Genomic DNA, 27,095 nt, shown 5'->3' on the forward strand with positions numbered 1-27,095 from the left:
TTAGCCCTTCTGCCAACCTTAAGACCCTTGAAACAGTACAATCAAAATTCTTAAGATCATTATTTGCTACCCCAAAGTGTACACCTAATGCAGTCTTAAGGCAAGAGGCAGGACTGCCCAGAGTGGAATTAAAAGTCTGGGAGCAAGCAATATCCCTCTGGCTGAAAATCCATTATAATCCTAAGGGACTGTTACCTTGCTTCCATAGCTTTAACTATACGGACCTTTGTTGGCAAGGTGATGTCTCTACATTAGGCTAGTTCATGTAAACACCCTTGCGTCCTCCTCGCTCGCCTCCATCCAGACAAGCAAGGCACACTATTGGGGTTCAAGGACACATTCCAGCCAGGCAAAAACTCCCAAGGAGGATGCAAAGCAGGGTCTGGGGAGAGGAGGTTTGGCCTGGGGAGAGTTATGAGGTTTGGACAGTGAGCTATGCAAGATCACATTGGAAGTTCCTCACACCTGATACATAGATACACAAGGATGAAGAGATGTACTATGCCATTTTGTAAGACCATGCTAGGATTGCTTTGTCTTCAGCATTGCCCATAAGCTGCGTTGAATTTGTTTTGTTTTTAATAAAGAAAAGTGGGGAACATTTTGATAACAAATGGCCTCCATAGCCCTGTTGAAACGAAGAACGCAAAGTTGAACTGAGGACAAGCACACCTTGATTCTGACTCTTGGTTCCTGCCCTTCCGCCAGCAATCTGTTTGCAACACAATTTATCTTTGCGTTCCTTCTCTTTCTGCCTTTGAACACTCAACCAAACGAAAGCTTGTGAAATGTCTTCATGCATTCCCCCGGTTTCCCTTGAAACATGACAGATGATTCCGAAGCTTTTCAGTGCAGAAGTTGAAGCAGGAGGATCTGATCATTTCCCAGCAGGACGCTGGGAAAAGAGCGAGTGCCAACCTTTCTTGGCCGTGCTTTTGAAGTTTCCCTGTGCCCAGTTGAGAGCGTTTTGGACCGCAAGGCCGGGTCCTTGTCAATTGAGGGCAACCGGATTTGGACCGCGTCCTAGAAGCGCCCCTTCTCATTAACCGCAGGAACCATTTGGGGGAGGTGAGATAGCTTCTCTCAATGGTGGCTCCACTGACCCCTACAGGGGCAATAAAACAAATATAAAGACATTGTCCATCACCATTTCTCTGCTGGCAGGAAAGGCCTTTTGTCTGCATCTTCTGTGTTTGCCTTGGTGCGTTTCTTTCTGGGCAGAAGGCCAAATGGAAGGAGGACCTTTGTGAGGAAGCCTCTTCTCCCCGCCCCACTGCAAAAGGAAAAAAGGGGGAAAGCCATCCTCCAAAACCAGAACAGAAGATAAGCATCATGGGCTTGAATGTGCTCAAGACACATGGTCTCCCCTTTCCACACCACAGAGCTGAAACAAAATCAACCCCAAAATTTGTGTGTGTGTGCGTGTTTGTGCACATGTGGAGGGAACTTTTGGATCTGCAATTTTGCATGCATATTGCATTACAGTGTTTAGACTGCTGGTTAGAAGAAACTGAATAGTTAACCCTGGGTAGAGTCGCTAGCAAAACTTGCTTGTCCAGGGTTTGGATAGGAGTTTTGAGGGGTTATAAAAGAAATGTGAGCATTTAGGGGCCCTGAATTCTTTCCTGGCTTAGATTAAAATCCGAGCCAGAGAATAATTTCCAGCCTATCCATCTCTCACTTAGCCAGTCCAGCAGTCTTCTAACTCTCTCCCCTCCTTCTTCTGTTTTATACCGTAAGAACTTTTTTCTGAGCTGAAGACCTCCATTTCCTTTGGGACAACTTTCCAAGAACCACCTGGTCCTTAGGAAAGGTCTGAAGGCTGGGGTTGGTGCTAGCAGGGAGGGGACACTGAGGCGAGACTATCAAGCATAGGCCCTGGTCCTCCCTTCATGCATTGTCTGAATGTGTGACAGTGAGCGCCTGTACAGGGCTTTTGTCCTTCCTGTGGAAGCTAGCTGAAAAGCTGCTTCAGGGCTGGGGACCTTGGTTACAATCCACACATAAGCTGATGAGGTACAAATTGGGTCAGTAGAAGAATGCAGAATGATCCAATCCTTCCAGGTTCTTCTGAAGTGTACAAGATACTCCTCATTGTCTGGTGAGTTCCTCCCGGGTTACTTGGTGCAACAAGAGAGTGATTTTCCCCAGACATTTGCAGCTCAGTGGTAGAGCATCTGCTTTGTATGCAGAAGGCCCCAACATCTCCAGGCAGGGCTGAGAGAAACCCTGCAGAGCTGCTGCCAGTCAGTGTAGACAGTACTGAGCCACATGAACTAATGGTCTGACTCTATATAATACACCTTCCTATGTTTTAAGGGAAAGGACATCAGTAGAACATCTGCTTTGCACCCAGAAAGTCTCGAGTCCAATCTCCAGCATATCCAAGTAGGACTGAGAGAGACCCTGTAGAGCCACTGCCGGTCAGTGTAGCCAGTATGGAGCACCTTCCTATATTCATTAGGCGCATCTGTAGCTTCATGATGGAGCACATGGCTGCATGGGGTGCTTCCAGACACCTTGTTTATTAAGCATTTGTTCCAATTTGTTTATGGGGAGGTTAGACAGTGTTGTGTCAAGCAAGTGTCACAAGACTCCAATGCATTTCCCCATCGCTTTCCTGACTGCAGTTTTGCAGGAACTGGGCTCATTGTGCAAGACCACCAAGTAAACTTTAACTGTGCAACCTGAATTGTCGATACGTGATTGAATCCCACCCCAGAATAGCGACAACATCTTCCTAAGCCTGGTCCATTGGCCTGGCTGGCTGCTCCTCTGGAGTCCTGCTTCTGGCTGGCACAAATGCTGAGTTTAGCTTGCACCGTGCCCGCTGCTCTGACTGTTTCCATTTTTGCTTCCTTTCCAGATGTTGACGAGTGCCAAGTTCACAATGGGGGCTGCCAGCACAGATGTGTGAACACTCTGGGGTCCTATTACTGCGAATGCAAGCCAGGCTTTCGTCTGCACACAGACAGCAGGACCTGTCTTGGTAAGACGTGGATTTCAGCGGCATCTCAGCCCCTCTGATTACTTCCAGTGTCCAGCCCAGCACACGCTGGGAAGACAATGTCAGCCAAAGGGATCTGGCTCTCTTGTGTTGAATCATCTCTGCAGAACAATGCTACGTAATCACATTGACTGCCTTTGATTCACCAGGCTTTCTTAGTTGTTAAGAATGGTGCAGCCAGCCTAGGGGTTTTTACTCATGAGTAAGTCCCACCATGTTTAATGGCCTTGCTTCCAAATACAGTGGTACCTCAGTTTACGAACTTAATCCATTCCAGAAGTCTGTTATTAAACCGAAACCATTCTTAAACGAAGGCATGCTTTCCCTATTGAGGCCTCTCGCCGCCGGTGCTCTTCCACCATTTGGCTTCTTAGACCAAGGTAAAGTTTGCAAACCAGGACACTACTTCCAGTTTTGCGGAGCAAAAAACAGGAACAGCTGGTAGGCAGCAAAAGAGGGAGATCCCCGGCTGCGCCTGCGTTAAATAGGGCAGGCCACGCCCCCAGAGCTAGCCGATTGGCTGGCCAGGGGGTGATGCGCCCGGGGATTCCCCCAATCGCACGGGGGCTGGGGCCGTGAAGCCCGCAACCCCACCTCCTCTGCAGGGCGGAAGTGGCTTTCCTGAACCGAATAGTTCATAAACAGGGCTGTTCTTAAACTGAGGTACCACTGTAACTGGACATGTGACTGCAGTTTCACAGCTCAGTCTCCTGTAAGATCATAAGCAGAATCTGCTGGATCAGGCCAATGGGAGGCCATGCTCCACCTTCCTGTCCTTACAATCACCCCAGCGGGAAGCACATGGGCAGGATCTGAACACAACAGCGCTCTCATAAGACCATGTGAATACCCTGTTGGATCGGACCAATAGCCTCCTGTCCTCACAGTTGCCACCCAGGTGCCTGTGGGAAGCCTGCAAGTGGGATCTGAGCACGAGAGCCCTCTCCCCTCCTGTGGTTTCCAGAAACTGGTATTCAGAAGTATAACTGGCTCTGCCCATGGAGGCATAGCTGGTAGTTTGGGATAGCCCTCTCCTCCATGGAATTGTCCAATCCTCTTTTAAAGCCATCTAGGTTGCTGGCCATCTCTGCCTCCTGTGGGAGCAAGTTCCATACTTTTAAATGGGAAGTGGGTGGTGCTGGGTCTAAACCACTGAGCCTCTTGGGCTTGCTGATCGGAAGGTTGGCGGTTCGAATCCCCACGACGGGGTGAGCTCCTGTTGCTCTGTCCCAGCTCCTGCCAACCTAGCAGTTCAAAAGCACGCCAGTGCAAGTAGATATATAGGCACTGTCATGGCGGGAAGGCAAATAGCGTTTCCATGTGCTCTGGCTTCCATCACGGTGTTCTGTTGTGCCAGAAGTGGTTTAGTCATGCTGACCACATGGTCTGGAAAGCTGTCTGTGGACAAACTTCGACTCCCTCGGCCTGAAAGCAAGATGAGCGCCATACCCCACAGTCTCCTTTGACTGGACCTAACCGTCCAGGGGTCCTTTACCTTTTACCTTTTACTTTTTTACTTTAATTATGCACGGTTATCCGTTCTGAAACTTCATCGGATTGGGAGAAAAACTTACATCTAACCACTTCCTCCATGCCATGCATAATTCTATAAATTTCTACCGGTCATCTCTCACCTTCATATCATCTCTTGTCTTCTCTCTAACCTGAGAAGTCCCTCTCCCCACAGAAACTGGTGTTCAGAAGTACGCTGCCTCTGACAGTGGAGGGAGAATATAGCCATTGAGACCCTTATTCTTTGCAGGCTGTTGTTAGAAAATATAGATATGATAGTCATTTGTTAGAGGCAGAGCAAATATTCTGCTTATGGCTTGCACTAGGACCAAGGACTGCCGATAAGAAGGAGACAACATGGTTTGTGCTAACCATAGCTTAGAATCCAAATTGTGTTTCCTTCTTCCTTTTTTAAAACAAAAGTTATATATCATTTGATTGTAGGAAAGCCTCTTAGCAGTTCACAAGAAAAAATATTCACAATATCCATAAAAATAAATTGAAATTAATTGAAATTAACAGCAAAAGAGATGAACACCGAGGCAAACCATGGTTTAGAGTCGGTGATTTAATTGTGTTCTCTCCTGCTTACATCAAATTAAGAATTAGTGGGGAAATAGGTGTGTCTGATTGCTCCATGTCCTGGCCTGCTTGTCTTGAGTAAACACCAGTTAGAGGTCTTGTGGAGAGAAACATATTCTTGGATGGAAAGTCTGTGAGGTGTGCCAAGGGAAAAACTTCAAGGAAGTCTCCAAATGATCATTTCTTGCTCTGTTGTTGTTGAAGACTGTAAAGTTTTGCTTTGAATACGACAGTGGGGCACAGTGGGGGGTGTGTGTGCTGTGGCCTAAACCATTGAGCCTCTTGGGCTTGCCGATTAGAAGGTCAGCGGTTCGAATCCCCGTGATGGGGTGAGCTCCCGTTGCTCTGTCCCAACTCCTGCCAACCTAGCAGTTCAAAAGCATACCAGTGCAAGTAGAAAAATAGGTACCGCTGCGGTGGGAAGTTAAATGGCCACATGACCCAGAAAGCTGTCTATGGACAAACGCTGGCTCCCTTGGCCTGAAAGCGAGATATAATAATAATAATAATAATAATAATAATAATAATAATAATAATTATTTTATTATTTCTACCCCACCCATCTGGCTCTTTCCCCAGCCGCTCTGGGCGGCTTTCAACAGAATAACCCCATAGTCCCATATGGCAACCCCACAGTCACTTTTAACTGGACTTCACCATCCATGGGTCTTTTACCCTTTTTTTAACCAATCTCTGGACCACAAGCCAAATGTGGCCCTCAAGGCTTCTCTATCTGGCCCCCAGGACTGTCCCTCAGGCTATGGCCCTTAGCAGCCCCACTCTGCACCTTTCACAAGTGCTTCTGCCTATGTTTCATTGAACTGTGATATTGCCTCTCCCTTTCTGGGATGGAGAGAGCGTGAAACCTCGGGCTTTTTTGTGGCTAGAAGTGATGCTCATTAATTCTGACAGAAACGGGAGCAGAAATTGCCGATATTTGCTTATTTATCCCATAACTGGAATACAGACCGGTATTCATTGTTGTTGAATAATTGACCATGTTCCCCTCATATGGTCAGGTAATAATTCCTCCGTGTTACAAACTAGTCCAATTACCGAAACGTTTTCCTCCCAGAGTCAATCAGGTGGGGTGTCCAGCAGTTAATCAGATTATTATTATTTGAGTGTTGCATGGTGGCTCCCTTCGGTTTCGAAACAATATACAGTGGTACCTCGGGTTACAAACACCTCGGGTTACAGACTCCACTAACCCGGAAGTAGTACCTCGGGTTAAGAACTTTACCTCAGGATGAGAGAAGAAATTGTGTGGCGATGGCATGGCAGCAGTGGGAGGACCCATTAGCTAAAGTGGTATCTCAAGTTAAGAACAGTTTCAGGTTAAGAACGGACCTCCGGAACGAATTAAGTTCGTAACCAGAGGTTCCACTGTATATGCATTTTATAGTTCTGCAGATCTTGTCTTGCTGCCTCCCCCTCCCCAGTTTTTTGGTGGCCCTGTTTGGGTTTAAGTATCCATTGGCACTTACCACTTGGGTTTGCTATTAGAGAGCAGTGAGTGGTGCTTTGCATGAGAAAACTGCATAATTCTGGAACTAAAAGTCTCTGTCAAACAGTACCAATCAGCTTATCAGACCTTTGGACTAGAAAAGCTCTGAAACAGTCTATTCAATCTCCCCCCCTCCCCCCTCTCTCTGTGTGTGAGAGAGAATCATAGAATTATAGAGTTGGAAGGGACCCTGAGGGTCATTGGTCCAACCCCCTGATTGCCCTCCAACCTCTGCTTTGAAGCCTCCAAGGAAGGAGAGTCCACAAACACAAAAACACAAAAACAAACACACAAAACACCTGGAGCTGTAAATTTACCACAGAGTTTGCACACCCATGCATGGTGTCCACAGGGGTGTCTATCTTCTTGACAGGAAAACCTCTCCCTGTTTCCTTACCTCACCACTAGACAGAGGAGGGAAGCAGCAATGGATTTGTAAAAAACAAGAAGCTACACTGCTTTTTCTTCTCCATGGTTGTAACGTGCAAGTTCGATGTATTGGGATGTCCCAGTTGACCCTGACTTTGTCCAAGCACCTGGCTTTGGGCTGATTCCTCCTGACCGAGATCAGCTTTCATCCCTCTGAAATTTGAGAAAGGAAAGCCGTGGTCTGAGGGCTCAGCTTGAGCTCACTTCGCGTGGGAGGCCGGCAAAGCATGGGGAATCTCAAGGCTTTTTCAGACAAAGTGACCCCCTCTGGGATGATTCATTTCACTGCACCCTCACTTTGTTCTTAATGGTTTGTTTTGAAGCAAATGGAGCGATGCTTTCCGCCCCGGTGAGACGGTTTCAAGCCACAGCGATGAGCTGTACTCTGCTTTCGTTTCCGATTCCAAGAGATTCCTTCTACTACAAAGGCCATTCGATTCTCCAGGTTTTGAAGATATTTGTGGAGCAGAGGGTAGCCAGAAAATGGCTGAGGGATGCTTATCAGTTAAAGCACAGGTCACCAATGAAATTTCTGCTGAAATTATGCTTTGATGCATTCTGTTGTGCATCAATTATGCTTTGAAGCATTCTGTTGCTTGGCAGGGGGTTGGACTCGATGGCCCTTGTGGTCTATTGCAACTCTATGATTCTAGGTTGTGGTCTCTGTGGTGCCTACAACAGTTTCTTCAGTTTTCAGATATGCACATCAGGCCCCGAGTTCCCTGAATTCCTTGTGAAAAGGGGCTGGGTGTTAAGCTGCTCGGAGAATTGTAGCTCTGGGAGAGGAGTAGAGCTTTGTTAACAACTCTTGGCACCCTTAACAAAAACTACAGCTCCCACAATTCTTGAGGGGACGCACCATGGCTGCTTAAAATGGCATCATAGTGCTTTAAATGTATGATGTGATCTCAAACCATTCACTGGCAAGGGGAAAGTGGATGAGTCCTAATTTGGATGGTACCAGTGACACAGGATAGAAAATGTGGCTTTTGTAGCAGAAAGGTTTCTTGGCCTAGATAAAAACCCCCATCAGCCTGCTGTTCTGTGGTTCACCATATGGGGTATAAGAACATAGGTATAGTGGTACCTCGGGTTACAGACGCTTCAGGTTACAGACGCTTCAGGTTACAGACTCCGCTAACCCAGAAATAGTACCTCGGGTTAAGAACTTTGCTTCAGGATGAGAACAGAAATCGCACAGCAGTGGCGCGGCGGCAGCAGGAGGCCCCATTGGCTAAAGTGGTGCTTCAGGTTAAGAACTGTTTCAGGTTAAGAACAGACCTCCAGAACGAATTAAGTTCTTAACCCGAGGTACTTCTGGATCAGGCCAGTGGCCCATCTAGTCCAGCATCCTGTTCTCACAGTAGCCAACCAAATGCCTATAGGAAGCACACAAGGAGGACCAGAGCACAAGAGGACTCTCTCTGCCCATACTTCTCAGCACCAGTGTGGTTTTTTGGCTTATTGCTGGCTTATTGTTTTTCTTTTGTAATGTTTTAAACGTTTGTTTTAACTGTTTCCCCCCAAAATGTTATTGTTTGATTCCTTCTATAAACCGCTTTGAGGATTGCTTTTTTTTAATACAATCAAGCAGTATATGATTTTTTAATGAAATAAAATAAAAAGCTTAGCACCCATTCCTGTATTATTTGCAAACAGATTATTTCTGGATTCAAGTAACACGAAACTGAGTGCTGAACTTCCACTGTTTCCCACTATAGTTCCAGGAGTGCCTTTTAACGTCATCTGAAAACTCGGATATAATGTGGAACTCGACAGAGAGGGGAAAGTCATGAAAACAGAACAAACTGCCTTTAAATGCAGTTTGACTTAGTTCCGTTAATTTCAGTGGGTCTTCTCTGATGAGGAGCTTGTCTGGATGGGTCCCATAGTTTGGGTTTTTTTGAATCTGTGTGGTTCACAGCTCTGGGTTTGTTTATTTTTTTACAATCCAAGTTGCTGCTTTGAAAGAGTGCCTGGACAGAACAGACCTCCAGAACGAATTAAGTTCTTAACCCGAGGTACTTCTGGATCAGGCCAGTGGCCCATCTAGTCCAGCATCCTGTTCTCACAGTAGCCAACCAAATGCCTATAGGAAGCACACAAGGAGGACCAGAGCACAAGAGGACTCTCTCTGCCCATAATTCTCAGCACCAGTGTTCAGAGTCATACTGGAGGAAGCCTCAAACAAATCCAAAGACTCCCAGTTTACAAAGATTGCAGGATCTTCCTGCTCTGTTGAGTCATAGCAAGGACCTCCGTGAGGGAGAAATTCTCAGTGGACCGTGAACACATGGAGGTGGGTACCATCTTTGGGTTTCGTCATTCAGGCAGCAAAACATCTTGGACTGGTCTTTCCATCGCAGAGGATGCTGTTGGCCTCCCCTCTCTCCCTGCCACTAGACATGAGAGTCTTTGCTCTAGTGGAGCCTGCGATAGTTCCAGCTGTGCCAGTTCCTTCCTCCGGGATTATGCTTGCCTTCTCTCTTTGAGACGGACGGAACGGTGCAAAACCCCACAGCGTCCCATTCGAATGAAAACATTGTGGCGAGCCGGTATGTGCAGTGTGGGGTTTCTAGAAAAATAGAGAGCAGAGGGGCTCCTAAACCTTGTAGCAACTTGGCAGTAAACCAAAAAATATGTTTCTGTAACTTTTCCGTGTCTGGAAAGTGACTTGTGTCCATTCACACCTTTTAGGGGCAGGACCAGATGCAATGTGCGTACTATAGTTCTATGGGGACCTTATACACCCGCTTGAAGCAGACGCGTTTTAAGAGGAGATGAATTAAGTTCAGATGGGGAAAGAGCTTGCTCTCTCTGATCCAAAGACACTGTGGCTAGCTTTCATATTTTTCCAAAGTATTAGCAGTCCCTTAGGCCACATTGAAAACTACTTCTGGCGCATGTGTGTACACATATACGGCCCCCGAGACAGCTAAAAGGCAACAGGAGTCCTGTTGGATTGAGCCAAGGGGCCCATGTAGTCCACCTTCATGTTTCTCACAGTGGCCTGTTTGGCAGTGGAATGGACTCCTGGGAGAGGTGGTGGACTCTCCATCCTTTGGAGGTTTGGAAGCAGAGGTTGGATGGCCATCTGTCCTGTACGATGGGCTTGAGATTCCTGCATTGCAGGGGTTTAGACTAGATCAGAGTCTTCAAGTGTGCCTGTTTTCCAGGGTCAGCCCTGGATTTGCAGAATCTTCCCTTAAAGTAAGGACTTCCCTTAAAGTCCTCATGGTTCAGAGTTAAGAGCTGCTTAAATAGGGACACAAGGGTGCTGCCTTAAACTGACTCAGTCCCATCTAGCCAAATCTTGTCTACACCGAATGGCAAAGCTTTTCCAGAGTTCCAGGCAGGAAGTTCTTCCAGCTCTAACTGGATTGAATCTGTGACCTGCTGCATGCAAGGGAGATGCTCTGTCACTGAGCTCTAGAAGCTAGGAGCTTTGACTTAACTGGAGCAGCAATGCTCGATTTTGGGGAAGGGAGGCCTCACCATACGAATCACCCAGGGCCTAGGAACCTCTGCCTCCTTTCTCTTGTGCTTCTGCACAGGCATGAAAGGGGCTCATTCAGCCAGCTCTCTGCCTGTGTAAATATTTACTCTGAGGGAAACGGTGAATTTGCTCTGACTTGATCTTTGAAATCACGTGGCTTTAATTATTATATATATATTTTTTTAAAAAGCAACATTCTTGACAGGTCTTCTGAGTCTGGAGCCTGCCTAGAGGAAGGGCAGCAGTGGGGGAGAAACGACCAATTGGGTTCACATTTTTAACATGGAACTACCTTATTCTCCCTCTTCGAACCAATATGTGAACCAAAGGAAGACTCTCTTTTGAAATTTTGCGCGTCTCCGAATTTTGCGATGTGGTTCTTCGATCAAGCAACACGTACCAAAATAATGCATGTATTAGGGGAAAGTGTTCCTGCAGATGTGTAAGTGACCTACCAATATACATTGTACAGTGGTGCCCCGCAAGACGAATGCCTCGCAAGACGAAAAACCCGCAAGACGAAAGGGTTTTCCACCGCGGAGGCGCTTCGCAAGACGAATTTCCCAATGGGCTTGCTTCGCAAGACAAAAATGTCTTGCGAGTCTCGCCATTTTTTCTTCACTTTCCCCCCCTTTTTCAAAGCCGCTAAGCCGTTAATAGCCTCTTAACAGCTTAGCCGCTAAGCCCGCTAAGCCGCTAAAAGCCCTAAATCGCTAATAGCGCTAATCCGCTTAGCCGCCAATGGGGTTGCTTCACAAGACGAAAAAACCGCTAGACGAAGAGAATCGCGGAACGGATTCTTTTCGTCTTGCGAGGCACCACTGTATTAGCTTGCAAAAAGGAGTATATTGGGGCAAATGCACACAAATATGGCCCCAGGGCTTCAATTCTGGTTGTGGATATTTTTGGGTACAGTATGTTTTGGTATGGATTGAAGAGAAGGCAGCAGAGAGGGCATTTAGAAGGTGTTTAAAGGGTAATTCCCACTTAATGCGATTTCATTTAGGTGTCTGAGGGGCCGGAACATAAACCCCACATAAGTGGGCAGTCGCTTGTACTTCCAGTCCAATGCGATGATTGCAGCCCCAAGTGTGTTGTGATGCAGTCGTTGTTGCTACTGTTGGAAGATGCAGCCTGGGAATTCCACCCCTTATGGATCTCAGTTACCAGAAGTAACTATTAGTTGCTCGATCAATTGGCCATCATTGATTCAGAAGTACAGTGGTACCTCGGGTTACATACGCTTCAGATTACATATGCTTCAGACTCCGCTATCCCAGAAATATTACCTCAGGTTAAGAACTTTGCTTCAGGATGAGAACAGAAATCGTGCTCCGGTGGCGCAGCGGCAGCAGGAGGCCCCATTAGCTAAAGTGGTGCTTCAGGTTAAGAACAGTTTCAGGTTAAGTACAGACCTCCGGAACGAATGAAGTACTTAACCTGAGGTACCACTGTACTTCCAATTCAGTGTGATGATCACAACTCAAAGGTATGGGGTTCTTATTTTCTCCCACCCTCCAATTTCCCAGGCCACCCATTCTTTGGAAGTGGAAAATTTAGAGTTCCTAGGTTGGGTACGCAGCAGTTTCCCCACCGTCAGTGGCGTAGCGTGTGGGGTGCAGGGGGGACCGGCCGCACCGGGCGCAACATCTGGGGGTTAGGGTTAGGGGGCGCAAATCCACGGGTTAGGGGGCGCAAATTACTTGCCTTGCCCCGGGTGCTGACAACCCACGCTATGCCACTGCCCACCGTCAGTTGTGCAAATTCATTTTTAGGAAGCAGTTGGCAGAACTAATGAAATAAGTAAACAAATGCAGTGCCAGGAATATTTTTGAGAGAAAGGGGGGGGCGCGCTTTTGTTTTATTTTTAATAATAGAAAAAAGCCTGTACAAAAGATTCCAGTTTAAAGTTGGCAACGGGCCACCAATCCAAATGTGTCTGGGCTGCCATAAAAAAAACAACCACAAAAGCTTTCAGGCTCATCAGCAAAAGCTGACTAAAGAACAGTGTCTCCACAATTGTGCTTTAGGAATTGAGGTTTGCTGTTGTCCCAATGGGCACAAAGGCATGACCACAGAACTTGAGAGAAGCTGGTTAGATTTTCCACCCACCCACCCACCCAGAACCTGCACGGTCACTGTGCATTTATTCTGAAGGGGCGAGTGTTCCTGGCTGCTGATGGGTACAAAAAAAAGAACCCGGAGGTCATCTTGGGCTCATCCTCTTAGCAAAGCCACCTAATGAACTCCACAGAGAAAATCAAATCAAATCCTGACAACACTTCACTGGAGGAAACTGAACAAAACCAGTGTGTAACTGGAGGAGGAGAAAGGGACAGAGAGGTTTTGTCTTTCTTATTTCAGGCCTTGTACGCAACAGACATCCAGCTAAATCCTAACCCCCAGATCTGCTGCCTGCAGGGGTTTTAGGGCTGGGTGGAGACATTTTTCCGCCATTAGAGAGGAGCTCTTGCTGGCAGGATCGGAGGTTACAGTTACAGCTGTGGAAACCTCCATCGGCATCAGTCGACCACCAGCAGAGTTTCAGTAGGGGCAGAGGCAGATTTGTATCTCCCCAATCCAAAGCCTCTTTGCCACTGGGTTCCCGACAGAGGCCTGAGTATTATACTCCTCCCCAACTACACCAGCCTTCATGACTCAGGGGCAAATGGTGTCTTGCCCACATTTGCCCATATGACTGCTTAAATCTGCAGAACTGGCACCGTTACAGGTGACAAGTAATGCCTATTCTTCATTTGCAATAAATTGATCTGTTATTATAGCAGCACCTAAACTTTGGAACTCCCTACCTATTGCTACCAGGCAGGCGCTTCACTGTACAGTGGTACCTCAGGTTAAGTACTTAATTCGTTCCGGAGGTCCGTTCTTAACCTGCAACTGTTCTTAACCTGAAGCACCACTTTAGCTAATGGGGCCTCCCGCTGCTGCCACGCCGCCGGAGCACAATTTCTGTTCTCATCCTGAAGCAAAGTTCTTAACCCAAGGTACTACTTCTGGGTTAGCGGAGTCTGTAACCTGAAGCATATGTAACCCGAAGCGTCTGTAACCCAAGGTACCACTGTACTCTTTTTGGTACCTCCCCCAAACATTCATGTTTAGATAAACCTTCCCAGATATCTAGAATGCTGGTGTGGTTTTTTGGCTTATTGCTGGCTTATTGTTTTTCTTTTGTAATGTTTTAAACGTTTGTTTTAACTGTTTCCCCCCCCCCCCCAAATGTTATTGTTTGATTCCTTCTATAAACCGCTTTGAGGATTGCTTTTTTTAATACAATCAAGCAGTATATGATTTTTTAATGAAATAAAATAAAAAGCTTAGCACCCATTCCTGTATTATTTGCAAACAGATTATTTCTGGATTCAAGTAACACGAAACTGAGTGCTGAACTTCCACCGATTCCCACTATAGTTCCAGGAGTGCTTTTTAACGTCATCTGAAAACTCGGATATAACGTGGAACTCGACAGAGAGGGGAAAGTCATGAAAACAGAACAAACTGCCTTTAAATGCAGTTTGACTTAGTTCCGTTAATTTCAGTGGGTCTGCTCTGATGAGGAGCTTGTCTGGATGGGTCCCATAGTTTGGGTTTTTTGGAATCTGTGTGGTTCACAGCTCTGGGTTTATTTATTTTTTTACAATCCAAGTTGCTGCTTTGAAAGAGTGCCTGGACTCACAAACATTCTGTGCATTTGTCTCTAGAGGAAACTTAGCAGGACTGGAATCAATTCTTTTGCCTTTATTTTATGTTTGATGGGCGGGGGTGGGGGCGGTGAGCTTTTTTTTTTGTGCTGACAAGGTCCACCTTGAAAAAGAGACTTGCGTAGTCAGAAACTGTTTCTTGACTAAGTTGAAATCAAGCTGGGCTCCCGGTTTTCCTCCCCGCACCTCCCCCCCCCCCATCAGTGTAACTTTAGCCCTGGCTTCTAGCAACTGGGGTGGGTGGTATGTATTAAAATGCAATTCTGTGTTATTGGTTTGATTCTTCCTCCTTGACATGTGCCATGTATAATTCCCCATCCTGTATCGACGGGGCTGCCAACCCCCCGTCTTGTTTCACATGTGCATATGGCCTGCTGCGTGCCTTGCCAGAGAATGACTTCTGCTTCTTATTACTTGTCCCGAGCTGGAATGTACGCCGTATGGCAAATGCAAACAGAGCATTTTGCAGTCGACATGTACAGTTGGAAAAGCTATAAGGTTCAAACGGGGTTATTAGCTTGTGGGGGGCGGGGAAGGGTATTCCTCTTCTTACATGCAACCTGTATTTTGGGATGGTCAAAGAGAATTGAGTGGACGAGTTAGTTGGGAGAAGATACCCTAACACTCCCACTGTCCTCAGGCTGATTAAAAATCAAAACACAAGGCATGTATTCAGTGAAGAATTTGACATCATTTTACAAGCTTCTAATCCTCATGAGTGCAGAGAACAACTTCCTGTCAGTTATATATATATATTTTAATCCAGCTTACCTTTTTAATCATTTTGATTGTCAGTCATACTTGTATTCCTTTCATTTTAATGAATTATTTTTTACAGTCAAAGTTTGCACCCAATGTTAGTCCTACTCAGATCATTGAAATTAATGGATGTGACTAGCTCGGGGCCATTAATTTAAAGAAGTCTACTTTGAGTGAAACTGTGCCCCAGGTTAGTTCAATGTAACTGACAATTGCCTATGACATTAATTCTATGAATTCCAGAATTGCATTCGCCTCTGTTGCTGCTGCATTATATATATTCCAATGTATTTGATGGATTGAATGGTGGGAGCTGAAAGCAAAATTATTTAGGGGAGGGGAGGAAATCAAGCCCAGCCCGCAGGTAATTAATTTGCACGCATTCCTCAGAGTCCAGCAGTCGCATTTGGGTGGTGCAGGGTTTTGAATTATGTACAGGGTTTGTGTGTGGAGAGAGTGTTTTTGGTTGTTGGCCTCCATCGGTCTTGAGGGACAATGGAGTGTGCCTCTGAAGGTGAAATCAAGCCACTGTGTTAGCAGCACTGAAGTGACCTCCCCAGGGTGCATACCTGGGCAATATGTGTGGAGGTCCTGGCTGCCCAGACGACAAGACCTCCCTCTTGATGGTGGTCCAAAGGAAAGCAGAGCAATACCTTTGGCACCAGCTTGGCTGCAGGAGTTGCCAGAAAGAGACGTACAAGGCGCTATTCAACCATCGACCCCACTCCAGATTTGTGTAGGGTTTGATCCTTAACTTTTCCTTCTCCCGAAGATATCCCACAGGGCAGTGGAGCTTTTCCTTCTCCTAGACAAGCTGGCTTTCCAGGTTCATGAGCCCCACCTGCCCCTCATTGCTACAGCACGTGCAGAAACTGCCTTCTTGGCCATTGGACCCATCATTGGTCTCATCTGCTCAGTCTGCTGGAGACTGTCTTCTCATGCAGTGTGAAATATATTTGGAGTCGAGTGTGGATTTCATGCTCTTTATTCAGCTCATAGTAGTGAGGAATGCCAGTTCCCCTGAAATGTCTGCTTTATATACATTATTTACACAATGGGCCCCATGTGATTGGCTAATTCCGGGATTCTGCTGTAGGCCAATCAGGTTGCGGATTCACTTCCACCTGGAGTTGGATTAGGTGGCTGCTGCAGATCAATCAGACTGCTGCATTCTGAATCCTATTGTTCTAGGACCAATCAGACTGCTGCATTTTGGATCCTATTCAACTCAGTACATAACACCGTGGAAGCCCCTAACTCACTGAGGGTTTGAGACCTGATGAGCTTCCCTCACCTGGTTTGTTGTTGTTGTTTTCCTCCCACCTGCTTTGCTCCAACCTCCAGCCATAGAAGTTTCTGAAGCCTTCAGAATGGAGTTGCTGTCATGGGCATTATGTGTATGTGTCTTCGGATGAGTTGAGTGGAAGATTATGAGTCATGGGGGTTGGAAGAGAGAGTGTGTGCATTCAGCAGTGCTTAGTTTATAATAAATATTATTATTATTATTATTATTATTATTATTATTATTATTATTATTTATACCCCACCCATCTGGCTGGGTTTCCCCAGCCACTCTGGGCGGCTTCCAACCAAATATTAAAAACAATACAGCATCAAACATTAAAAACTTCCCTAAACAGGGCCCCCTTCAGTTGTCTTTTAAAAGTAAAATAGTTGCTTATTGTTTTTGGTTGTTAGTTTGCTAATGCTGTTAATATTCTTTTGTGGATTACGAATGCTGTAGTGTTTTGTGAGTCTTAGAATAGGACTTTTTGTTGTGGTTGCGCTGTTGAGCTTATGTTTTAATCTTGTCGATAGCGTTTTATAGAAGGTGGTTGTTTTACTGGCGATTTGTTTCGCTGGTTATTTGTCAATTGTTCTTCATGATTTATGTTGAAATCGCGAGGTTTTATTATGTTATCATTGTTTATTGTTTGTGTGCCGATTTGTGTGAGGGAAAAGCGGCATAGAAATATAATGAAATGAGAAGAGAAGAGAAGAGTCACAACTGGATAGCTCAGTTGGCTAGAGCATAGTGCTGATAACCCCAAGGTCGCAGGTTCGATCCCCCTGTGGGACAGTTGTCTATTCCTACATTGCAGAACTAGTTGATCCTCTGGGTGCCTTCCAGCCCTACAATTCTCTGACTCTTAAGTTCCCCATGCCTGACCTAAGCAATGTGTTATACTCAACATTAGGCCTACTCATTGAAAGTAAGTGGCATGACGGCCAAATGCTGCTCTCTCTAGCATTTAGAACAAGTGCTGTGTTAATGACCGCTCCCCACATCATATGGGGAGCGCCTTTTGTGTGGTCACATGCAGCCCCCACAATCCCATGCGGCTCCTGGCAGTACAGCCTGGATTCGTCCCACCCCCTGCCAGTTTGACCACCTGGAGATGGCCGTCTACCTTTGCTAGTTACCCAATCCCAACTGGGGAGGCGTTGCCAGGACAGAGTTGGCCAGGTCAGGGGAGGGATTGACCTGCCCACACAATAGTGGACGGAACTTACCTGGGAGTTCTCAGTCGGCTTCAGAGCTTCGCCCACCTGCCCACCCTCAGTTAAGCCTTCTTTCGCAGGTTAACCTCTTCTTCACAGGTACATGGGCATTGCTATGTTATGGTCGCTGTTGAAGGGCCGGAAAGGAATTTTCTTGCATTGGCAGGTTTTGCCTTCCCTGTAGCAAAACATCAAGAGGAATCCTCTAGTCCAGTGTTTCCCAACCTTGGGCCTCCAGCTGTTTTTGAACTACAATTCCCATCATCCCTGACCACTGGTCTTGCTAGCTAGGGATGATGGGAGTTGTAGTCCAAAAACAGCTGGAGGCCCAAGGTTGGGAAACACTGCTCTAGTCTATCTTCCATAAATGGGGGGGGGGGGCTTGAAGCAGTGACCCCCCCCTGTGGCGGCGATCCCAGGGTTCTCCATTAAAGGGGTTGTTTTGAGGGGAGGCATTGGCCATATGCCAATTGGTTGTCACTGCTCTCCCCTGCGATGGCGGCGAAATGGGGGGTGGGCTCTCCGCTTGAACAGAAGTTCTCCAGAGCCAGCCCAATCCCCACACATTCTGGATAACCCTGATGTTCCCCAGATCCCCGGCTGGGGACTGGGAGGGATAAACGGCCAACGCCTAAGCCAAGGTCTCCCTACATCTGAAGTTTTAATTAAATTGTGGGCAAAATTTTAATCCCATAACACGTTGTCTTGAGTCATTATTCCACTCGGGTGTCGGCCAGGGTTGGGGGGCCTCCACCTGTCCTCGCAAAGCCCATTCTTCACTATATATAAATGCCACCCCCTGCAAACCACTCTTGCTTTCACAGAGTGCTTTAGCATTTCTTTTCGGTTTTCGCTAGTGTGGGGTTGAGCTTACCTTACCATAGTGAGATGGCAGACTGGAGCAGGGGCAGGGAGGGTGTTTACTTGTCACAGGTCAGAGAGCGGGTTGCTGGATCAGGTCCTTCTGCTGAGTGCTTTATGCTTTACTAGATCACATCCTCCAAGTGTCCCTATTTTCCAGGAACAGTCCCACATTTACAGAAGCTGTCCTGGTTTTGGATTTGACCCCAGAATGTCCCACTTTTTTCCCTATTTTCATTGGAGAAATGTTGGCGTGAACGGAGTAGGATGTCTCTAGTGCCATTGGAGAAATGTTGGAGAGGATGTCTCTATTTTCATCAGAGAAATGTTGGAGGGTATGCTAGATGGGCCATTGGACCGCTCTTCTTATGTTCTTAGGGGAAGCTGGGAAGCCTGGATGCAAAGTTCCTGAGATCAGTTTGTTTACTTTTGCTTTTTTGCTTTCCCTTCCCTTTTGGCATTCCAATGCTCCGCATTAAGAAAAAGGGTTGGGGCAACTATCAGGCAGAAAGTAGGCAGCCTCTCCCCCTCCCCCCCTTAAAGGGTAGCCCACCTCATGTGGATTTCGGGAAGTGGGATTAATGTGCAAGCCTGCAGAATGCCAGAGAAAATGATCTTTGTAGAATGAAGGGACATTCAGGATTCCCCCTCCCCCTGACCACCTTGTAAGTAAGTAAGCAGAACAAAAAAACCCACATCCCATACATGAAAATCTCACTGAAATTTCCTCCTCCCTTGATATTTTTTTGAATGTAATTTCTTTTCTCATTAACCGATGGAAAACGCGTCAGGGGGAAAATATGTGAAGGTAATTTTTGGCAGAGCGCTACTGGAAACAGTTCTATAAAACCCTCAACCAGTTTCCTGAGTGGGGCAGAATATAATTTAGCAAAGTTGCCAAAATGAATAATTTTTTTTGGTCAAAATATGGATTTGCTCAGGTTGTAACGCTCTGAGGTATTGAGAACTGGGCACTGTGCCCTAGAGAAGTCCTACTCCAATTTAGGATTTAAAAATGAAATTCTGCAGAGACACGGAATGCCCTTTGAGCTGAAGAAGGTGGTCTTGTTTGCCCAAAGACCGGGCAATTGTAGCTCAAAAATCTGCCCCAATTTTCCAAAGAGTGATTTTCAAGATTACTTGGAACTGTAGGGGAAATGACGTAGAGGGAACAGGAAATCCCCTTGACCCAAATGAGCTATGACAAATCCTGTTTACATACAGAGAAGTTTTCTACTTGGCCTTGCTATAATTTATGAAGGTGTATACAACTATACATGTTGGGGATGAAAGCTGATAGGGAGATGTTTTTTCCTTCTTCTATCATAATATTGAACTTGTGGAAATCCAACAAATCTGATTGTTGGGAGATTCAAGACAGACAAAAGGATGTACTTCTTCACACAGGGCCTAGTTAAACTGTGGAACTCACTCCCACAAGATGCCATGATGGCAACCAGCCTGGAGAGCTTTAGAAGGCTGGACAAATTCACGGAGGTGAGGCTGCCAGTGATGGTTGTCTTCTTTCTCCACTGTCAGAGGCAGTATGCCTCTGGGTGCCAGTTGCTGGAAACCACAGGAGAGGAGAATGCTCTTGTGCTCGGATCCTGCTTGCAGGTTTCCAATAAAAAATAAAAATAAAAATAATTTTTTTTTTAAAAAATGTATTTATATCCTGCCCTCCCCAGCTGAAGCCGGGCTCAGAGCGGCTAACAACAATAAAAGTAACACAACATTCTAAAATCAATTCATTTTAAAATCAGTTCAAAAACAAAGTAATGGCAACCATTGGGCTAGAGTTCTGTGAAGATTACCAAAGGAAGGGGTCAGACTGTGCCTTGGCCAAAGGCCTGGTGGAACAGCTCTGTCTTGCAGGCCCTGAGGAAAGGTGTCAGGTCCCGCAGGGCCCTAGTCTCTTGTGACAGAGCATTCCACCAGATCGGGGCCATAGCCGAAAAAGCCCTGGATCTGGTTGAGGCCAGCCTAACCTCCCTGTGGCCCGGGATCTCCAAGATGTTTTTGTTTGAAAGACCGTAAGGTGCTCCGTGGGACATACCAGGAGAGGCGGTCCCGTAGGTACGAGGGTCCTCGGCCGTATAGGGCTTTAAAGGTTAAAATCAGCACTTTAAACCTGATAGGCATCTCCTTGACCACTGTGAGAACAGGGGGCTGGACTAGATGGGCCGTTGCCATGATCCATCAGCCTGGCTCTTTTAATGTTCTTATTCACGATACTCTCCTCGGATGGATGGCTTTAAAAGACCAATTCACGGAGGAGAAGATTTCTGGTGGTTACTAACAGCATTCGAAAATCGCCAGGTGGATTTTGCACCTGGATTTGGCCATGTGCAACCTGGCACCTGACATCTCCACCATCTAGAGGCGCATGCCTGGGGATCTTTGGATCTTGGCTGCTTTCACACCCTATCAACACATCCTGTCGAATTCTCTCTATTATGTTTTCACTGCGCAGTCAGAACAAATTTCAGGAACCAAAAAGTCATGCTGGAAAAAAATAGGACCGTCTAGCCCCAAAATGGCAACTGGTTTAAGGAGCCATTTGGTGCCTAGCTTATGGATTGAGTTTCTGACACTGGGTACTAAGCACTATGGCTGTGTTCTCCCCCCACTTCAGTTCTTCTGTGCCTGTGAGCTCTTTGTCTGCCAACATCGAATCTGTAAGTGTTCCTTCTGGGTTGAGCAGAGTGGAGCCTGAAATGTGAATGAAGAGGAGGAGGAGAGTATAGTGGCATCAAACCATTCACAAGTTGCTCCTGGGTTGACCAAACTGGACTGTTAGCTGCTGGATAGATAGATAGAACCTTGCTGACAAAGGTCTGTATAGTTAAAGCTATGGTTTTCCCAGTAGTGATGTATGGAAGTGAGAGCTGGACCATAAAGAAGGCTGGTCGCCGAAGAATTGATGCTTTTGAATTATGGTGCTGGAGGAGACTCTTGAGAGTCCCATGGACTGCAAGAAGACCAAACCTATCCATTCTTAAGGAAATCAGCCCTTAGTGATCAGATCCTGAAGCTGAGACCCCAATACTCTGGCCACCTCATGAGAAGAGAAGACTCCCTGGAAAAGACCCTGATGTTGGGAAAGAGGGAGGGCACAAGGAGAAGGGGACGACAGAGGACGAGATGGTTGGACAGTGTTCTCGAAGCTACTAGCATGAGTTTGACCAGGAGGCAGTGGAAGACAGGAGTGCCTGGTGTGCTCTGGTCCATGGGGTCACGAAGAGTCGGACACGACTAAATGACTAAACAACAATAAGTTTTATACAGACCCCACAAAAAAAACCCACCACTCTCCATCTAGGCAGTCTCTCCATCTAGGGAAAAGGATGTACTCTGAGTTCAAGAACACGTTCCAGACAGGCAAAAAAAATCTAAGGAGGGCTAGACTCCCTCCTAATGGAGTGGAGGGTTGCATTTACCCACCTCCCCTCTCCGCCAGGGGCTGAGGTTCCTCATCCCCAATATAACATCTCAAAAGGTGTCTGCTTTCCAGCGCGCTGCTCTTCCAGGATCATCTCTGATCCCCAAATAGCCTCCAGGAGCTGCAGAAGAAAACCTGGCTTAGCGTGCAAGAGGGGAAAGCCACAAATATGTCCTAATTTTACTGTAAACGATTCCCCCAGCAAAAAAACAAAACACGGCCCGAAATAGTAATGTGTGACCTTTCCTGATACAGAGAACAATTTGAATTGGTCTTTTGCATTCAGGCATAGACACACAAGCCCCTGATTAACCAGGCAACCCATCTGGGGACCCCAAGCCACTGAGTCGGGTCAAAATGTTTCTTGAGCAATGCATAAGGGCTGTTGGAACAGGAGCTGGAAAAGTGGTTTACGGTTCTTTTGCAACAAAAACACAAACACACACATGAACAATCATCTTGGACTGAGGCAACGAGGAGCTGGATGTTACAGAGCCTGGTGGTAGCTATTAAAAAAAATCAAATCAAATCGCATATATTTAAACAAAGCTAATAAAAACATTCAAAGCTTTCATAAAGAATGCTGTTGAGGTTCTCTCTTTCCTTCCTTTTTTAATATATATATATATATATATATATATATATATATATATATATATATATGATGGTAAAAGCAGGCTTCACTTTTGCCCGCCTGGGAGAAAAACAAGACTAGAAAGGTTTAATAAGAGATCATCTTAAATCTAAAATAATCTCTCCCAGTATGAAACCGTATAAAACTTAAACCAGTTCTTGCTATTAAAGATGACTTGTTTTTGTATTTCAGAATTAAACAGGCTGTTATACCAACACACAAGCAAGCAAGCACACATATGAAAGCTAAGCTTACAAAACTGGATGTTTCTTGTTCAAAAAGAATGCTGGGATAATGGGATGGCCCATTGAGCATATAGCTCAAAGCAACACAGTCCTCCCCAAACAGCTCTGAAAGGATAGTATCCATACGGATAGATCATGCCATCACCCAACCTCCTGTCCCACAGGAACATTAATTGCTTTTTGCTAAATCACACCATAGGCCCATCTGGACCAGAACTGCCTACACTGGCTGGCAGCAGCTCTCCAGGGTTTCAGGCAGGAGGCTCTCGTAGCCCTACCTAGAGATGCTGAGGAGAGAACCTGGACCTTCCCCATGCAAAGTAGATGTTCTGCCATGGAGGTATGGCTCTTACGACATAGGAACGTGGGAAGCTGCCTTGTATATACCAAGTCAGACCATGGACTCCATATGGATTAGTAGTGTCTACCCTGGCTGGCAGCAGCTCTCCAGGGGTCTCTCCCAGTCCTTCACAGAGATGCCAGTGGTTGAACCAAGGACCTCTACACAAAACAGAGGCTCTACCAATTAACTATGGTGGAATGCCGTAGCAAAAGCAGGATTTTGCCCTTATTCCCTTCCCTTATGTCGGAGAGGTTTGATCTTCTTGCAGTCCATGGGACTCTCAAGAGTCTCCTCCAGCATCATAATTCAAAAGCATCAATTCTTCGGCGATCAGCCTTCTTTATGGTCCAGCTCTCACTTCCATACATCACTACTGCGAAAACCATAGCTTTAACTATACAGACCTTTGAATAAAACTAGCCTGCTGTTAAAATGCAAAATCCACATTTGTTGCTCCATTCACTTCTGCCTCTGGCCCTGCCCGCTACTGGCATGTGGCCCCTGAAATGTTGCCTGGAAGGGAATGTGGCCCTTGGGTTGTAAAAAGTTCCCCACCTCCGACTCAAGAGACATGGCGTTACCTTCTCCAAAAGCACCTCTCTTTTATTTGCGGGGAGGGAGGCGGGAGATGTCTCCCAGAGGGTTCGAGATAACTGCCTTCCAAATAATTGTCACTTGCCAGAAGTTGTTTATGGAAACCCACTAAACGGTTTCCTTTCTAAGATAATATTGTCAGCCAGTCTCTTGCGTGAAGAAGCAGGCTGTGGGCCATGAAATATAAATGTCTCCAGAGAATTTGAAGGGCAATGTACACATTCACTAAAGTCAAGTGGCAAAGCCTTTCCTGGGCTGTACCACTGGGCCTGGCCCACTGAGGAGGCCATGTGAGACACCCACCCAATGCAGTGGAAGCTGTTGGGTGAAGAGGAGGGGGGCCCTCTGGCCAGGGAACCTCCACGGGTAATCTCAGAGAGGAGGAAGGCTTGGAGCCAGGGGATTCGTGGTGGGACACTGAGGAGACATTAGAGAGGGAAGATTGGGCAGAGGTGATGGATACGGAAGGGACAACAGGGTTTAATGATCAGGAGGAACCTGTGACAGGGAGCAGTTCAGACTCCGAGGCTGCAGCAGAGGAGGGGGTTAAGATACTGCTGAAGGATCCTGGGAGTCTCCCTCTCCTGCTGTGACAAGCTCCCCTCCACCCTGGTCTGCAAGAACACCCAGAATAATGAGGAGAGCAGAACAGAGGTCAGAGGCGGGCAGATGCAGTTTGAGACTGCTTGGGAAACATCTGAGAGAGAAGGAGCCTTAGAAAGGGTGGAAGGCAGGGACCTTCAGTCCTGGAAACAGTTCCACAGGGGCAAGACCTACTCGGAAGTGTGGCTGAGTTGTATGCTCTTTCCTTGAATAAAGAATAAACTGACAACTGACTGCTTCTTCATGCTGACCTGATTCCAGCCCTGGCACCCAGGAAGGAAGAGCTAGGAAAGACAGTGGGGAGACCCTCCCCCTCCCAATCAGTGTAAATTGGAGTTGGGGGAATATTTCCACCCACAAGCTACATTCCTTTCTGGGGAACATATGCTGGACATGGGCGGGGCCAGAGGCAGAAGTGGGCGGAGCAACAAATGCAAATGTTATCATTGTACAGTTGGCTAGTTTCTACACACCGCACTCTGTCCTCCCTCCAGAGAAGCAAGAGGTGTGATCCAGCCTCGCAAAAACATTCAAGGAGGATGCAAAGCAGGGTCAGGTAGGGGTGTGGCCTGAGTAGGGGGCGTGGCTTGGGAGAGTGCCTGAGATCAGGAGGAGAGGCCTAGGGACTTGTATTTGACTCCTGCATGTAAATGGACTAAAGTCCTGAACTCCGTACAAAGTAGCTTCTCAAGTTCCATACATGAAACAAGTCTTTGAAAGTCCAGAAAAGCAAGGCAGATTTTTGCGTGTGCCTTAGGGGTGTTTTGAAGCATGACTGGTTGCATAAAATGTTTCTTTCTCTCTTTGTTTACTGCATGGCGTGCAGCCAGAAAACGAGCTTCCCACATCCTTCTTGTCTCGCTGGAAGTTATTTGAATGCAGCTTCAATTGCCATTGATTGTTTGCTCTCTTTCTGGATTGGTCTGAACCGCTGGGGGCACTTGGAGCTGCCCCTCCTGCCGTCAACACCCCATGATGGCTGTTTCCTTCCTTAAACAAACCCTCATCAAAACTTGTTCTTCAACCTCAGCACCTGCCGGGCAGGTGGCAGCGTGGGGCAGAGGGTTTGCCACGTGCAGACAAAATTGTCGATTGGATTTCGTCCATTGAACCACCCCCAGTTTGCAGCCTTGGATTATGTCACTGAAACCGTGTGGCTGAAATTTCGATCCAAGGAGGACATCCCTCCTTTCATTCTTTTAAAAATGAAACAAGATAGCAGATCCAAAAATAATGGCCTGTTTTATATCATCAGCGCATTTTTCTGCAGACGAGTCCCATACATGGAGTGTTCTGCTCATTGCTCAGTGACACACTGGTCTGGTTCACAAATGGCAAGTCCAAAACTGTGGCTTGCCTTGGCTGGGGAACCTTAGGACCAGGGGTCAAATGAAGCCCTTCAGGCAATTCTGTGTGGCCTGTTAATTTCTCCCCACTCCCCTCACCAGCTTTGCTTTGCTCCTCAGATGTTTGTGCCTGACTGCAGCGTGTCCTGCAAAGCAGATCATGCTTCTTGCTTGCCTGGATGGAGAGGGTTGTGTTCAGAAAATAGTCGTCTGTACAAAGGTGTTGCTGTGCACACTTTTGCCTTTGGATCCACCCACTACTGCCATGTGGCCCTCAGAAGGCTGCCCAGGAGATAATGCGGCCCTTTGGTCTGAAAAGGGACCGCCCCAACTCTGCCTTCCTGGGACTTTGTGAATGTGTGGACTTCCAGAGAGGATCTTGCAACTGCTTTGCTCCATCCCAGTCCTTTTTCAGTGCCGCACTGAGTTCAGCCAAGGTTTGACTTGGAGTATCATCACTGAAACCAAGGCTCTGGGTTAAGCTTCCTCTTCACTAGCTACAAGCTGTAGACAAGAACATGACTGAAGAAAGCATCTGTTCACACATCACGTAGCTAGTGCAAAATGAAGCTTTGCACTGCTGCCGAAAGAATTTGATTGGCTGCCAATTAACCAACAATGTGTCGGCTCTGGTGCTCAAAGCCCAGGATGCTTGGAACCAGGATGCCTAAAATAAAATCATGCCCTCCCCCATTATATACTCAATTGATCACTGAACTGTTCAGACGAGGGCTTCCTCCAGATACTGTCTTATCAGAAGGTTTGTTCCAGAATTGGCTTTTAGTGTGTCAGCAACTCCCTCCCATTGAAGCACCATGAATGAGCCTTTGGCCCTCCAGATGTTCATGGACTACAACTCCCATCTTCCCTGATGATTGACTATGCTGGCTGGGACTGATGGGGGTTGGAGTCCTTAAATCGGCATTAGATATTAGGTGGGCGCTATCTTTGTTGTCTTTTCAACACCTATTGAACACCTTCCTTTTCCAGCAAGCCATTTTCCAACAAGCAGTCAGTATCTGTATTGAAACTGAAAGATGGAATTGTCTTTAATTCTCTGTATATGTAGAATTGTTTTTATTTGTTTTGTGTTGTTGGTCATTATCATTTTACTGTGGAATTGGTTCAAGATTTCTATGTGAAGTTGATTCATGACTGCAATCTCGTAACTAAGAATGTAAGAAAGGCCTTCTGGATCAGGCCAATCTGTTGCTCATCTGTTGCACTTTGACCTAATCATGCTGCTGTTCTTTCATTTCCCAGCCATAAACACCTGTTCTATCAACAACGGTGGATGTGAACATGACTGTGTGCAGCTCACCCTCTCACAGCATCAGTGCCAATGCCGGCCAAATTACCAGCTGAAGGAGGATGGGAAGCATTGCATTGGTGAGTCTCCCCTGCCCTTTGAGGGCTCGGATCAAACAGAGGAACATGGCAGGCCTTTCTTATACTGAGTCCTGGACCCGTGGTCCATCTAGTTCCATATTGTTCACACAGCATTTTGGACAGGA

General features: G+C 46.6%; 1 protein-coding gene across 5 annotated transcripts in view; it reads left to right on the forward strand.

The window, feature by feature from the left end:
• The window catches only part of MEGF6 (multiple EGF like domains 6), a 213,010-nt gene that overhangs the window by 126,553 nt on the left and 59,362 nt on the right, over positions 1-27,095 (forward strand). For 4 of the 5 annotated variants that reach the window (XM_028740972.2, XM_028740974.2, XM_028740973.2 and 1 more), the window contains 2 exons: positions 2,867-2,989; positions 26,845-26,970. In XM_028740972.2, the coding sequence (XP_028596805.2) occupies positions 2,867-2,989; positions 26,845-26,970 (249 nt within the window). The remainder of the gene's footprint in view (positions 1-2,866; positions 2,990-26,844; positions 26,971-27,095) is intronic. The other variant, XM_028740975.2, reaches the window with a different exon arrangement.

The sequence above is a fragment of the Podarcis muralis genome, chromosome 7 (assembly GCF_964188315.1).
Source record: "Podarcis muralis chromosome 7, rPodMur119.hap1.1, whole genome shotgun sequence".
Lineage (NCBI taxonomy): Eukaryota > Metazoa > Chordata > Lepidosauria > Squamata > Lacertidae > Podarcis > Podarcis muralis.